The sequence below is a fragment of the Centruroides sculpturatus genome, unplaced genomic scaffold, assembly GCF_000671375.1.
Source record: "Centruroides sculpturatus isolate CEXI.00-Female unplaced genomic scaffold, Cexi_2.0 scaffold770, whole genome shotgun sequence".
Lineage (NCBI taxonomy): Eukaryota > Metazoa > Arthropoda > Arachnida > Scorpiones > Buthidae > Centruroides > Centruroides sculpturatus.
Window position 1 is genome coordinate 328,744 of NW_019384992.1, and position 15,881 is coordinate 344,624.

At 26.1% G+C, this 15,881-nt stretch overlaps 1 protein-coding gene across 1 annotated transcript in view; it reads right to left on the reverse strand.

Annotated features, from left to right (window-relative positions):
• Window positions 1-14,402, reverse strand: part of LOC111633043 (glutamate receptor ionotropic, NMDA 2B-like) — a 55,484-nt gene extending 41,082 nt beyond the window's left edge. Inside the window, exon 1 of the mRNA XM_023377572.1 lies at window positions 13,878-14,402. Within this exon, the coding sequence (XP_023233340.1) occupies window positions 13,878-14,327 (450 nt within the window). The 5' untranslated portion in view covers window positions 14,328-14,402. The remainder of the gene's footprint in view (window positions 1-13,877) is intronic.
• Window positions 14,403-15,881: the final 1,479 nt, after the last annotated feature.

Consider the following 15,881-nt stretch of genomic DNA (forward strand, 5'->3'; position numbering starts at 1 on the left):
AAATAAATAATATTATTTAAAAAATCGTTTTTAATCTCTAAGGAAGTGGATCAACATAAATACTTATGTTTTCTGTTGTATAAATTTTTATAAATTTAATCAGCGTGACAATTGGTTTTTTTATTTTATTTTATATATTTTTTTCTTGACTTTTTTCGAACAAAAATAGAAAACATTGTTGCATTTTACTTGAGAATTTACAGTAATAAAGGAGAATGAATAATTTATAACTCGTTACTCTTGGGATTAACAGTTGAGAGACACTTTCATTACTTACTTATTTTGTGGTCTATTATTATATCTACATGTGCATTTTTTACATTAAAAAAAATATAATAATAAAAGGGACAATTTTTATTCTCCTTATTTTTAAATTAGATTTTTTTAAATTTACTTTCATCATTTGTATGTTTAGAAACATAGAATAAATATTAATTCGAATAAAAATTGTTCTACGGTTCAATAACATTAAAAAATTGAATTTTTTGATAGATTTTTTTAGAATAGAAAAAAAGGAAAGAACAAAAAAAAGTAATTTCCTATTTATATGGAAAGGTTCTCTAAGGAAATCATAGTTCGTCAGTAGCTAAAAAAAGAAAGATGAAGTATTAAAATGTATATTTGATTGAAAGTTCTGTTTAAAAATGTATCAAGGATAAAAAGAAAATAATTTTGTTACTTTATATAAAATCAAATTTTTTAATTGTGCACTCGAAAGAGGGGGGTGATGTGTTATAATGAATGTCTAATTGGGATGCAATTTGAAAAAATTGTAGACTTATTTTCATGCGGTCTGCCCTTCCTTAATCTCGAGAGAACGGTCTTAGATAGATAAAAATCGAAACCATATATGGAAAACTTAGGGGTGGTAGGCTCCCATTAACTATATACGAACTTCCGGTCTAGACAGAAAGTCACGTCATTTTAATTCAAAAATTGTTTCCCGGAACGGAGTTACGTAGATGACCCGCACGACTCTGTTGTTGTCAGGGAAAGTATGATTTACAGGGGCAAGACTAATAATTTGAGATGGAGAGCATATGTTTTAAATTAAATAAATTAAAAATATGAATAAAAATTTTCGTCTGGTATTGTGACAATGTCGTAATAATTTATGCTCGTTGGAAGTTCAATTTAAGTGGAAAATAAAACGAAAATAAATTTCGTTATTTACAAGGAATAAGTGCTGTTAAACTACATAAAAATGCAATTAGTAGCGAGTAACTGACAACAACTTTGATTGTAGCTATCGAGATTAACAAAAGGATGAAGTGTTATAGTTCATATCTGATTGAAAATTCAATTTAAGAATGGGTAAACAATAAAATATACTGTTATTTCTAAAGAATAAATGCTATTAAACTGTATAAAGTGCAATTATTAACGATTAACAACTAGCAAAAATATAATTTATCAACATCGAAGTAAGGGGTGAAGTATTATAATGCATGTTTGATTGAAAGTCCAATTTTAAAATGAATGGAAAGCGAAACGAAAGTAAATTCTTTTGTCGTTTTACAATGAATAAATGTTATCAAACTGTATAAAAATGAAATTCGTAATAAACAAAACTTAGCGTAACATTTATATTTGAATATGTAGCGTATGTGTGTTAGTGCGCGCGGTTGTATCATCAACATTGACCTAATGCAACCAGACAAGCAACATTAAGTACGATGACGACAGTGCAGTCGCATGACGTCAGAGGTACGACAATTTTATTTGTGGACGTCATCAGAAATGACACTAGCAATAACAAAAACATTTCTGATACGTAAACGGAAGATATTCCAGGAGGAGCAACACGTTCTTCCTAATTTAGTTTATACCAAAGTTGAAGCAATAAAAATATGTCTTTAGAAAAATCTAAAAAGAAAAAACTTTTATATTTATAAAATTCCTTTTTTCCTCTTTCAATAAGTAGTAAATAATTCTTATCAAATGAGATTCTGAAGGATAGAATCGTCCAAGAGTAAATATCTCGTTTCGAATTTTTTCGCCTTTACTTCAATTTATATATATATAAGTCAGAAAGGAGTGGGAATTTTCAAGAAAGGAAATTGGTGAAATGTATGAAAAGTAATTATGAAAAATCTCGGATATTTTTCAAAACAATTGAACAATACAGAAAATAATTATATACTACAGAATCGGATAGAATTAAGCTATAAAAAAAGAAATGAGCATCAAAAAATGTTCTACATAAGCTCTCGAGATAAAAAACTAAAAAAAATCAATACTTATTCTTTACCATCTTCAATTTTGAAGAGTGATAAATTTTTCATAGCCTTCGATACTTATTGCAATTTACGAGAACAAAGAACTATTATTGGCTTGTCACTTACTTTCTATACAAAGTAAAAGAAATTTTCTTACTTTTTTTCAAAAAAAAAGACTAAGTTGAATGTAAAGAAATATATAACAGTATTATTAAACTTTATTTATTTGTTTAAAGTCATTTTTTATTAACATAAATCAAGTTATTGCTGGTCGTTTGTAACAAGGGCATTAAATCATCACAAATCTGTATCAATAGTACAGTTTTGTGATGAATTAATTGCAGACGAATGGAATTATCAACATTAAGAGAAAAGTTATGTTGATGATTGATAACTTCCGTCTTAGATAATCAAGTAGTTAAGTGACATTGATCGAGATAATGATAAAGCGTAACAATTTTTGATTAAAGATGCCAACAGATTCTTATTCGTGTTATATTAGTTTCCATGTTTTCAAGATCTTCTTTTTATTTTGTTGCGGTTTTTTATATTTTAAATGAAATTCTAGATGTTGAAAGTATGTAAATCAATACTTAAATCAATCTGTAAATCAGAAAATCTACTGTTCGTTCAAAAGAAGGAATAAGACAAATAGATAATGTATGAGGCTCTTTGTTGGAATTGAATACGTGACGTGGTAGCATTCTGGTGTTATGATCATTCGTCCTGTTGTCCAACTCTTAAGGGCGTTGGTTCGGATCTCGTTAGTGATAAATTTAAGTTTGTAACAATTCGAAATACGACAGGGTGATGTTACATGCCACTTATTTAATCCTAGCAGGGAGTATATTGTCTACATCTAAATTTTCTTCCTTATTTTGAATGTACAATATGATTTAAATAGCAATACACATACTTTTAAGCGTAAGTTTGTATTCCTATCTTATTAAAAAATCAAGATGAGATCAGAACCCACGTTAAGATCCATACTTAATGTTTGTCTTCTTTATATTCTCATAAAACATAAACAGTAATTAATTTAAATTAGCGTATGAACGTAAACCATGCTTAATTCATTTTCTATAAAAGCATAACAGTAATCAACTTAAGATTGTTTAAAATAACAATAACTAAATGTAAGGTTAATAATTACGCTGTGTATAACTAATTGAACGTGTCATAAGCTTCGCACGAATATAATAAAATAAGGTTTCTTGAAGAAAACACAAAAACAAAGAAACTTGTTTTAGTTTCATGTAAAGGCATCTAAACAATCCAATTTTATAAATTTCCATGGAAATATTTCACTTTATTTTTACATCTAGGTAGCACGAATTTATTTTCCAACAAAACTTTGCAAACATATGCATATATATATAAAATAATATAGTACCGTTGAGTTTTCCAAGAAAATTTTAAGCATTCTACAGTAACCTATAAGAAAAACATGATAAATGAACCTACTCGGATTTGAATTTTAAAGCCTCTCCAGAGAATTTTTTAGAAGTTGCACTCAAATTCTTTGTAGATTCTTTCGTATCTTTTATGACAATTCTTATCATAAAACTGAGATTTTATTCTTTGGATATTTTTCATTTTTTTAATCAACTAATTTGTAATTTTTTTTATTTATAAATTGGATAATGTTTATTATTGTTTCGTTCGCATTAATGCTTCAAAGTGATTGATCATCACGCAAAAAATACATTATTCCAGAAATAACTAACTAAATATATTCATTATAAGTAACAGGAGAGGGCTTTTTTATTTTTGATAATGTACAAAACGAAATTTTTTAGAAATTTTTTCAAAAAAATTACAATTTAAAATATATCAAAACGTTAATAAACGAGTAATAAAAATTTTTCAAAGATTAATTAATAATAAATATTTAAATACGTAACCAAACAAAAAACGATATTAAAATAAAAGGATCATTAATTAATTGTGACATTATTATTGAAAATAATGTTATTAAGGATAAATGATATGATTAATTGTATAAATTGTGTTTAGTATCTTAGCTCTTCACCTGCTTATCTCTGAGTTTTCTTCCTTAAAAAAAAGGAGACTACAAATGTTGTTAATGTGTAAATTTAATAAATGTCATTTAATTCTTTGCTTTTTCTTTATTACAGAATAATTTTTGGAGAAGAATGGCATAGAAAGTATATGAATGATCCCTGTAATGAGTAGTGTTATCTTATAGCAACAGAAAACCATTGCAAATCTATTGATAACAGCTGTTCCTCACCTTATTGTTAAATGAAAACGATTGTAAGTAATGTTTTTTTCATAAAGAAAAATGGTTGAAAGTAACAATAACCCATTTATTAGCCCTTTAATTTTATTTTAAAAAATGATTATTTTGCTTTATTAAATATTTATGTATTCCATTATAAGTAATGGGTGATGAATTGATCTTCTTTATCTCTTTCCCACTCTCACCTTCTCTCTCCATTTTTTTTCTTTTTTATTTAAAAAGTTTTATAATAAATTAATTGAAAAAGAAAGTTGTTTTAAAGTTAAAGACGATGAAAATTGTTTAAGAAATTGAAATTGGATCAAATGTAAATTGAAAGTTGTGTATAGTTACATCCCATGATATTTCTGAGTATCGCCAGCAAAATAATCCTTTATAAAAATTTGGAAGGGTTCCAAGTCAATGACGTAAATTCTTGTTTATTTCCCCCTCTCTCTTATAAAAATTCTGTAACTCGAATCTTAGAAATGTGTTTAATTTTTGCTATATATTTTTTTCAGATAAATGTTCTCATCTCAATTTTCTATTAATGAAAAACGTAAAAAGTCAGTGTTTCTGTAATTAAATATTATTGAAATTTTCACATCACGCGACTTTATGCGGTGTAAAAAATTCGAACAGACAGTAAAGTAATACCTTATATAGTAAAAGGAAAGATCTTTGTGGCATTATAGGCAGTTTCGAGTCAAAAGGCATCATGAATGTCAAGTTGCTCGAGCAAATAATTCTAAACCACGACGTTTCCTATCTTTAGTTTCGAACGTGAAAAAAATATCAAAACTAAAAATAATATATAAATATATAACGTCTAATTACGAATTTAATGCGATTTTAATACAACCTATTTCATTTTCTAAATTTTTTTTAAATGCCTAACTGCTACGTAAAGTGGAGAAAAATAATTAAAAGGTTGAATTTTAGTAGTCTTTACTAAAAAAAAGTATTTTATGTATTTTAAATAGCGTCATTACCATTCTTAATGTCTTTTCTAATGTTCTTGCTTTCGAATCTCCAGATTATTATTTTATATTGAAAATGTTTAAAAAGTAAATATCTTCCTGAATTTTTTAAAATTATCAATAGAGTCAATGATATTCGGTTTCTCAATCGGTGGATCGCGAACCCAAAGATACTTTTATTGTCAAATGGTTCAGTAATCTCTTTCTACTTTTTATGTAATAACAAATATCGTTTTATAAATTTCAAATAATTTTTAATTTGTAACTTTTAATCATATTTCTAATTTATTTAATTTAAAATATATGCTTTTCATCTCGAATTGGTAGTCTTGCCCCTGTAAATCATATTTTTCCTGTAAGCAATAGAGTCGGGAAAAATTTTTGAATTGAAATGACGTGATTTCCGGTTTAGACCGGTAGTTCTTATATAGTTAATCGAAGCCTGCTGCTAATAATCTTTCCACATCTGGTCTCGATTTTCATATATCTAAGTTCATTCTCTCGAGATTAAGGAAGGACAATAAGTGGGAATTTAGGTCTACAATTTGTTCAAAAACAGCTTAATATTCAACAGATTGATGGCAATCCCTAGCTTGATTACGGGACTTTACATCTAAGAGAGAAATTAACTATTTTATTTTAAAATATTTTCAAAGAAACCGATCATTCTTTATTTTTAATTATCACAAGATACATTAGACTTTATTTTTTTTTTCAGCAAGTGGATCGCGGTCCCCAAGGAGACTGGTGAATCGCATTCTTAACTAATGCCACGAATTTCTAGCACGCTAAAGGGGGATGAATCATCAACTAAACAAGATTGAAAAACACTACATTAGAGATTTTTCCTGTTTATTTTTTCCTATTTTTTTCCTTTCTGTTCAACAACTTTCTACTTTGCAGAAGCTATTTGTCTTTGGCTTTCTTTAACTGCGTAAATCTTAATCACTGTCACTTATTCCCTAAATCTTATACAAACTTCACTTCAAAAATAAAGAGTAATTTTTTGTTGTTCTTTTTTCTTTGTATTTTACTAGCTTTAGATAATCATTTATCATACATAAAGGTAATATCATTTTTTTCAATAAGAAGAACTTAACATTTATCACTTCTAACGATTGAGGTAAAGTAAGAAAATATAAGAATATAATGATAATAATAAAGAGTAACCGCTGTTATTGACAATAGAAAGTTGTAACATATAACACTGTATCCAGTGCAATAAATAGGTTTAGTTCTTTATCACCTAAGGCAATTTTATTCTACTAAATCGTTAAAGATAGCGCAAATGAAAATCGTTTTTAGAAAGAGAAAGTGCTCCTAAAACACAAGAAATTCCATAGAAAATAATTGTACAAGAAGCAATTTCGTGATGGTTCTTGTAATTAAATCTTAAATTTCTTTAAGAGCACTTCTAATAAAAATTCTCTTGTAGCTTATTATCGAGTTTTCTTAACTACACTTAAATAAGAAGAGGGAGAAAAAACGTGGTTTAAAAGCAATTGAAACTCATAAATTTCTGACACATTTCCATTGCAATGTATATTATATGAGACAATTATTTTCGAACACTTCAAAAAAAATTTCCTTTTTCTTTCCTGTTAATTAATCGCGTGAAAGTATAGTAAAATCTTCCTTTCATTTCTAGAAGAAGTATTATTAGATTAATAATAATAAAAAATTTTTTAACAAATTTATTCAATTTTTACAACTAAATTGAAAAAGAAACTTGTTTAATCCGAGAATCGAATCGATTTCTTTTAATAAATATCTTCGAAAACATTACTTATTTTAAGAGATTTTTTATTGAATAAATACCAGGGTGGACCATAAATCAGTTAACAGCGTTATACTCAGTATATCTAGATTTACGAATATATATCGTAAACTTGTTTTAAAACTACATCGAAACGTGATAAAAAGTATAATTAAATATTTGAATACGATCAAAGCGCGGTTAACTAATTTTTGGACCACCCTGTATATCAATAAATCGCAGAGACGTAAACATAAATCGTGAATTAATTTTAATAAAATGTGTTTATTTTTTCTTCCTTTAACAAAATTAATAAAAACGCAATTAAAAAGTATATTCGTGTATTTTTGTTTTTAATTAATAAGAGAAAAATTTAAGCTTTCCGGTTAACTGACTTTTGAGCCATTAATTATTAATAATCACCAGAACCAATTTTATAAACATCGATCGCCGTGTTAATTTTATTAATAAAATATATATTAATGAATATTTAAAGGGAGGAAAAAGAAAAAAAAAGCAAATTCTTAAAAATGTTCTGTTAGAAGATTCTCATCTAACGAAATTTTTAATTAATTTTCTTTTATGACATTAACCATTTCAAATTCTTGTAAGAATCTGATTATATGAAGAATGAATTTTAATTTCTCTTATCAATTAATTATTATTAGTTGTAGCAACTTTAAGCGCTTTACATAATAAGAAAATTTAATTTAAAAATAATTTTAATAATAAATAAATAAATAAATAAACATTTATTTATATAAATTTATTAAGAATTAACTAGAATAGAACTTAAAAAATAAAGAAAAAATTATATATTTTAACACGAATTTTCCATTATTCGATTACATTTATATAAAAGAATAAAATGAAAATTCTCATATAAATGTAGGAAAAAATATTTAATAATTTATTAAGATTTTATTATGTCAAATTTTAATAAAGAGAATGAAAATTTTATTGATTAAATATCGGGGAAAAAATTCATTTTTCTGACAGGCAATTTCAAAAATAATCTTCTAAATGTTTTAAATAAATTATTTTCTCCTTTTATAAAATTGCGTAGAATAAATCTCTGAAAAAATGTTTTTAGAAATAATTTATTAGTTACTGAAAATGTTCTATTATTCGAGGCTCTTATTAAAAGTTGTTTAATCGCATAATTAATAATTCAATTCAATAAAATTTTTAAAAAACACGCTGTTTTTATTTCCGTTTCGTCTTGCTCGACTAAAATTTGACGTGTTCAAACACGTTTAAACATGTTTGAAATAGAAATAAGCGCGTATCGAACGTGTTTACGTATGTTTAAACATGTTTAAATTCGCTAGGAATAAAAGTAGATAGAGATTAAACGTGTTTAAACAAGTTTAAACACGTTTTAACTACCGTGTATGAAAGAGATAAACTTGTTTAGAGTAATTTTTTTCCTTTTTTATATTGTCTACTTGGACATTGTTTATAAATAAAACTTACTGATGTAGTTTCTGATTAGCAAAGGGAGGAATAATAAATAATGATATTTTGTTTTACTTTTGTCTGACTTCCTCCCTTTGCTAATCAGAAACTACACCAATAAGTCCTATTTATAAACAATGCCCAAGTAGACAATATAAGAACAAAAAAAGTAAAACATTAAGGACATTGTCTAGGGTATAATATATTAGGTATAATTATATAGGGTATAATATATTAGGGTATAATATAATATATAGGGTAAAAATAATTGTCTAGGGTATGTTTAAACAGACTCACAACATGAATAAATATAAACTGAGCCCGTTCCTATCTGCTTAAACGGGACATTTATTAATTTCTTTTTTAAATTAATTTCATTTAAAATAACTCTTGCCAAAACAAATGACAGTTTAACATATTAGAATATAACAAATATTATAAATACTAAATTATTCTCATCGATTGTTAACTTGGTATTTGGCTTCATACTTTACGATGGAGAAAATATTCAGGACCTAACTCGTGTTCAGTATATATAAATAACGATTGCAAACCAGTGCAAATATTGTCGATTTGTATAGTTCACGTCATCATGGAACGATAAAGAAGACAAAGTATTCAGCAATGAAAGCCAAATAACATTCTTTGGACACTTGACGGGTTTCAAGTGAGATTCCTCAGAAGATGGGCTCGCATTCCACTCATCTTCGATTTGAAAGTTAGGATATACTGTATACATTTTTTTTATATTTTTCTCTGAAGAACTATGCGACCTTCACCAAGTTAAAGTTTCCATGAAGATTCTCAAACCTGAAGGTCAAGTAAGGATTTGACACAAGATATGTGACCTTAAATCACGTATTGAGTGCTGCGAGCGTTGATTGTTAAAGATTTACCACGAATTCTATTGAAGCAGCGAAAGAATTAATGTACATAAATATTTAAAACTATAAAAATTCGCAAATTTTTACAGTTTATCACATATTCCTTTGCATATTTTATCGAAGAGATAGAATTTTTGTAAAAACCAGTAAAGAAAACGTATGGATTTTAAATAAAATATGACAATAAATTCAAAAAATGTAAAGAAAATATCGATTCAAAAAAAAGCAATTCTAAATTGCATTAGAGTTGAAACTTTAAAAAAAAGGGGAGAATTTTTTAGAAGAAAGAAAATGAAATCGAGACGTTAACAGAATTTATTTAAGAACTAAAAATTGAATAAAATATATAAATTCCAGGATAAGGATTTAAAGATATAAAAAAACGAAAACAAAATTGTTGTAAAATATACAAATTTCTTTCGTGTTTAAGAAATTAAAAGCAGAAGGATTTAATAAAAGATAAAGAGAGGGGGAAAAAAGAATTAAATTCTCATTTCTGTAATTAAATTAAATGCTAAAAATGAAATTTTTACATGATAAAATTAAGCCTTAGGGGGATGTAAAGTAAACACGTAATCCTACTTAAATCATTTTTCCATATTTATCTCTATAATTCAAATTGGGTGCAGTAGAATGTAAAATCTGTTACATCTTCTCATCGTTAATTATTATTTAGCATGTGTTGAGAAAACATTATCACTCCAACTCAATAATAGTAATGTCGTAGAATGTGTCTGACATTAAATTGTTTCATTTGTCATTATGTTTTATCGTATCTGTTTATCGAGGATATAATTTTAAACTAAATACAACTGTTTATCATAAAGATTTTTAAAAAATTTCCTTTAATATCCATAAATTTCCATTAGAAAATGCGATTTTTTTTCTATAAATTTCTAATAAAGAATTAATTTGCATTATTTTAAAAGTTGAAATTTCCTTTTTTTTCGTGAGTTATAATATAAAATTCTATCTAAAAATTAACTTTTATAATTTAAAATTTTGTTACATATAAAAGAGGGAAAGTATGGCCATCGATCAAAAAATAACCCCCAAGATTTTTACATTTTTGGTTTCAAAGAACCTTGAAATGTCGAGAAATGCATAAAAATTCGGGGATTTTTTCGGTATGTATGAATGTTAGTGTGTGTGGGGGGGCATGATTTTGTTCACCCTCCTTGATGCTTAATGGTTCTTGTACTTTTTGTCGAAAATTTCTGAAATTTTGCAGGGAGGTTCGTGTATTAGGGGAATCGATGGTATTAAATTTTGGTGGTTAAAGGTCGAGGGGGTAGAGAGATAAAGGAGGGTCATCGTATCTCGAATAGGGTCTGACTTTAACGAAAATTTTACTCGTTATTAGCATTTACAATTCTTTTTTTTTAAATAAAACTCATCCCTATCCTCAAAATTAAACTTTTTACCATTTTATAATAATTAATAATATAGAAGTTATTTTTTAAATAAAATATCGTAACAGATGACAACACCAAAAATTTAAATGTTGCCGGGAAAGTTAAGCAACTCGTTACCGTATTTTTTTAAAAACATTTTAATGTTATAATATAGAAATTTCGAATTTTAAATTAAATTTATTGTTATTTGTATATAAAATTGTTCTAAAAATTGTAAATGTTTTCGGAATTTTCATCAATAAAATTCGCTTTTACTTATAAGTTTCAGTTCATAAGAATCGATTGTAACATTATTTTAAACTCTCACGTCGCATTCATTTGAATGGAAAATTCTGCATAAGAATTTAATATTTTATAATTTAAATTTTTCGAAATGAAAAAATGAATGAAAACACTTAAATTATTTAAGATTTCTCTTTAGAAAAATAAAGATTTATATTTTTAATATGTAAAAATTCTATTTTGGGTCGTTACAAATCGAAACGTAATGCAAAGAGTTTTAAAATAATGGATTGTTGCCTAAAGATAAATCTTTAAAAAAANGTCCCAAAATGGCCGCTGCCGCATAGAATCACGGGAGCGTGTCCTGACCTTCTTATATAGACCTTGGTTCATAATACAGATCTCAGTGCCATCTATTGTTTAATAATAAAAAAATTTCTTAAAATTAATTTTATATTCTTAGTTTAAAAGTTGATTCACGTTTCTTTCAATTAATTAATGCTGTAGAAAAGAATTTAAAAAAATTCAATTGAATGATTATAAAATTAATTTTCATTCTGAATATTTGTTGGAACGGAAAATTTTATTACAAATTCATTTATTTATTCGGAAATGAATATGAAGTTAAGTGCAAATTAATTAATTAATTGCTGACCATGTCGTTACTTTGAACTTCTAAGTTATTAGTGATGGAAATCCTAGAAAGGTTATTTAGTTAACACGATTATTCACTTAATCTTTATATTTGGAATTCTTTTCTCTAAGGGGGTAAATTAAATCTGAAGATTCTGTTTCTCATAATTAGTTTTCCATGTTTGTTTCTATGTATTTATATTATTGTTTTCTTAATTAATGAATGTTCAGCCATCTTTATTGATATATACTTCTTTACAGTTTTCTCTTATTTATGTTTGTTGTTTAACTATATATCTGAGCTTCTGTTTTAATGATATATAAACTAGACAGGAGACGTATGAGAGAGTAATTGATAAGAAAACATAGATAAAAAAGAATAATTTCGGTGTTTTATAGTGTTTTAGATTCGTTAGTCTGGTTATGTCTCTGATCTTCTTCTTATGTTTTTGTCTTTCTCAAAGGATATAATCAAATAATAAACCTAAACATAAAACAAGTATGTGCATACGAAAGTGCTAAACATAGAAAGATAACTGTGGACATAATTTAAGAACGAGTAGAACTGTAAGCATAAGTTAGAGATGGATCACGTGCATAGTTATGTTTCTATGTTCTGTATGTTATAGTGCTTATATTATATCTGTATTCTTTCTATGTGTAGAGTTTAAATATATATATTTACGGGAATAAATGAGAAATCTAGGCACTAAATGGTATGGGCATGAGATGGATGTATGTATCGATTAAGCTAAATATCAAACAGAAGATGGAGATAATTTAATAACAGATCTTAGCAGAAATAAACTATGAGCATAATGAGACAACTGATATGGAGAAAAAGACTACGGGGAAAACAATTAGTAAACAAAACAAAAATTATGAACAGTTAGCAAACAATAAACAAAAACAGAAAATTATGACCGAAACCAAAGAACAAACAAACAATAATCATAGACATCAGATTATGAGCATAACCGAACAATGAATGTAGACATAAGGTTATGAGCAAACAAAAAAAACAAACAATAAACGAACACAAAGATACTTCTACCGCAATTCGTTATTCACGATATCGATTGAATGAAATTTCTAATTAAAGATAAAGATTTTCCACTTTCTCATCCTGTTTAATATTTATTAAAACATTATTTTATTAATTTATAATAAATATAAAAGAATTTAAATGAAAACAGTCGACACAAAAGAATAAAGAGGGAAAAAAGCAAGCAAAAACAATAGAAAAATAAAAACAATCATAAAGATAATAAATGATGAAATATTTCAAAATAAATTTCCTAAGAATATATTACGGAAGGAAGTGAATGCGGTTCACGAAACAATGAAAGATGCATAAAATATTTATCAATATATCATCAAAACTTGGATAGAACACTTTTGTAAATAAACATTCATAAAGTTAAGGAAGTATTTACTCATCTCCTTATTCATGATGTTGATACCTTTCATGTATATATCTTCATCTATGTTTAAGATAGATATAAATATATCTTTTACTAAAGTAAATTTTAATACACTTAAGCTGTTATTCAACCAATTTAAAATAACAGTATTTTGAAAAATTATACAGTATTTTATACAGATTTATGATCAAAAATGTAAGGTTTCTTGTATCTAAAATGTATAACAGAAAACGATATATATTTTTATATTTTTTTTCAAGTCGTTCCTTCATCGGTGTTTTTTCTTAAAAAAAAGATATAAAATGTAGAAAATACAATTTTAAATTCGAAAAAATAAATTTATAAAAACAATTAAATTGAATTTTTAATCATAAATCTGTTTTAATTCTTCTTAAACTCCATTAAGAATCACCTCGTATTTTGATCTATGTTCTTTATGCTCCACCCTCACATAATTTAAAATGAAAAATTTATAAATATACCTTGTAAAATTTTAAATCTTATTAAACTAGAAATTTTATACAGAAATAAATATATATTTTAATGGGAATTGGGATAAACTTAATTCCTCAATAAACGATAAAACACAAGCAAAAGAAACTTTAAATAATGACATATTGTATAAAAGGAAAAGGAATTTTTACCTGTTTTAGTCCACTATTTTCGGAATTCCAAGCAATTACGGGCATTTTGAGATAACCGAGCAACTGCAACAAATATTGTACTTCAGCAGGATTACTTCCATAGCTTTCTGCATTATCAAAATAAAGAAGAGTTAGGATATCTTTTGATAATATATCACAGAGGAGATTCAGTATATCTTTCGGTGCTGGATTCGATGGAAAATAATCTACAGCAGCGTGAGGTATTATATAATTGTTTGTAAAGTTGATATCAAAATAACGATTCTTCAGTAAATTATCTACTGTATCTTTAACTTTCTTTTCGTACGATCTCTTCTGAGTAACTAAGGATGTTTTGGGTACGATGATACCAAATGATGCTTTCTGTGGCTTCAAACTGAGAACTAACGAAGCACTAAAAGTTACTGCGATCCAAATGATCGACTTTGGAATTCTTTCACATCTATCCATGCAGAATCAGTTATGTGATCATGAAGAGCACATCATTAGCTAATTTTTATCCGACTTTTTCTATAATTTTCACACTTCAATCATCACCTGAAACGAATGAATGTTTGTCTGTAAGGAAAATAATTGATAATGAGTTATATTTTAACTTTTAAAATCGAGTCGTGATTAAAATAAACAAGAAATTAAAGTGGTGTAGTATGCTAAATTGCTAAGAATTCAAGTAATTATTTATACATACATAAGTTCGTAATTAATATATGTTATTTGTAATCTAAGAAATGTAAGGTCTTATACCCTTGAAGTATGTCATACGATACGAAGATGTACAGTATGTAATTTATGTGTATGTATGTGGATACATACATTACGAGGCTCAATTATACAATTATCCAGTACAGTACATAAATATTGAAAAAAATAAGATAAATGTCTTTAAGACCAATTAAGAACGACGTAAATTTATGAAGTAATTTTCATAACCGATGACAAATTTAAGGATAATTAAAAGTAATTGGATATTTTAACAATGGATATTTAAAACAATTTATTAAATAATGGGTTTTTATCGAGTGTCTGTGTGTTTAGGCGACAAAATATTTGTGTAGTATTAAAAAGAAAAGTGCAGAAAAAAAGAAGACATTATTTAGATAGGAGAATACATTTATTCAATGAGCAAACTGATACTGATTTTGATTACTAATTCAATAAAAGCAGAAGTTGGATTAAGTCTGAACATTTTATTTACTTTATCAGCCGATCGGATTTCATAGGTTATGGACATGAATGTTTTACTAATCCTTTAATTTTCCGGAAGATAATTGATTACAAATTTCCTCCGAAAAGATTGCTTTAAATTAATCATAATTCCTTTAATTGAATGACTCGTTTTGCAATTCTTCATTTATCAATTTCATCCGCTTTAACCTTAAATTTCATCACTTTTCCAATTCGTGCTTTATGTTTTCTTCCGGAATTACGTAGTTTTATGAGTAAATGTTAAAAAATAAATAATAAAAATCAGAAAAATGTACGAATTCGAGAATTTCTAATCTTCTTTNAACTGAGATTTTATTCTTTGGATATTTTTCATTTTTTTAATCAACTAATTTGTAATTTTTTTTATTTATAAATTGGATAATGTTTATTATTGTTTCGTTCGCATTAATGCTTCAAAGTGATTGATCATCACGCAAAAAATACATTATTCCAGAAATAACTAACTAAATATATTCATTATAAGTAACAGGAGAGGGCTTTTTTATTTTTGATAATGTACAAAACGAAATTTTTTAGAAATTTTTTCAAAAAAATTACAATTTAAAATATATCAAAACGTTAATAAACGAGTAATAAAAATTTTTCAAAGATTAATTAATAATAAATATTTAAATACGTAACCAAACAAAAAACGATATTAAAATAAAAGGATCATTAATTAATTGTGACATTATTATTGAAAATAATGTTATTAAGGATAAATGATATGATTAATTGTATAAATTGTGTTTAGTATCTTAGCTCTTCACCTGCTTATCTCTGAGTTTTCTTCCTTAA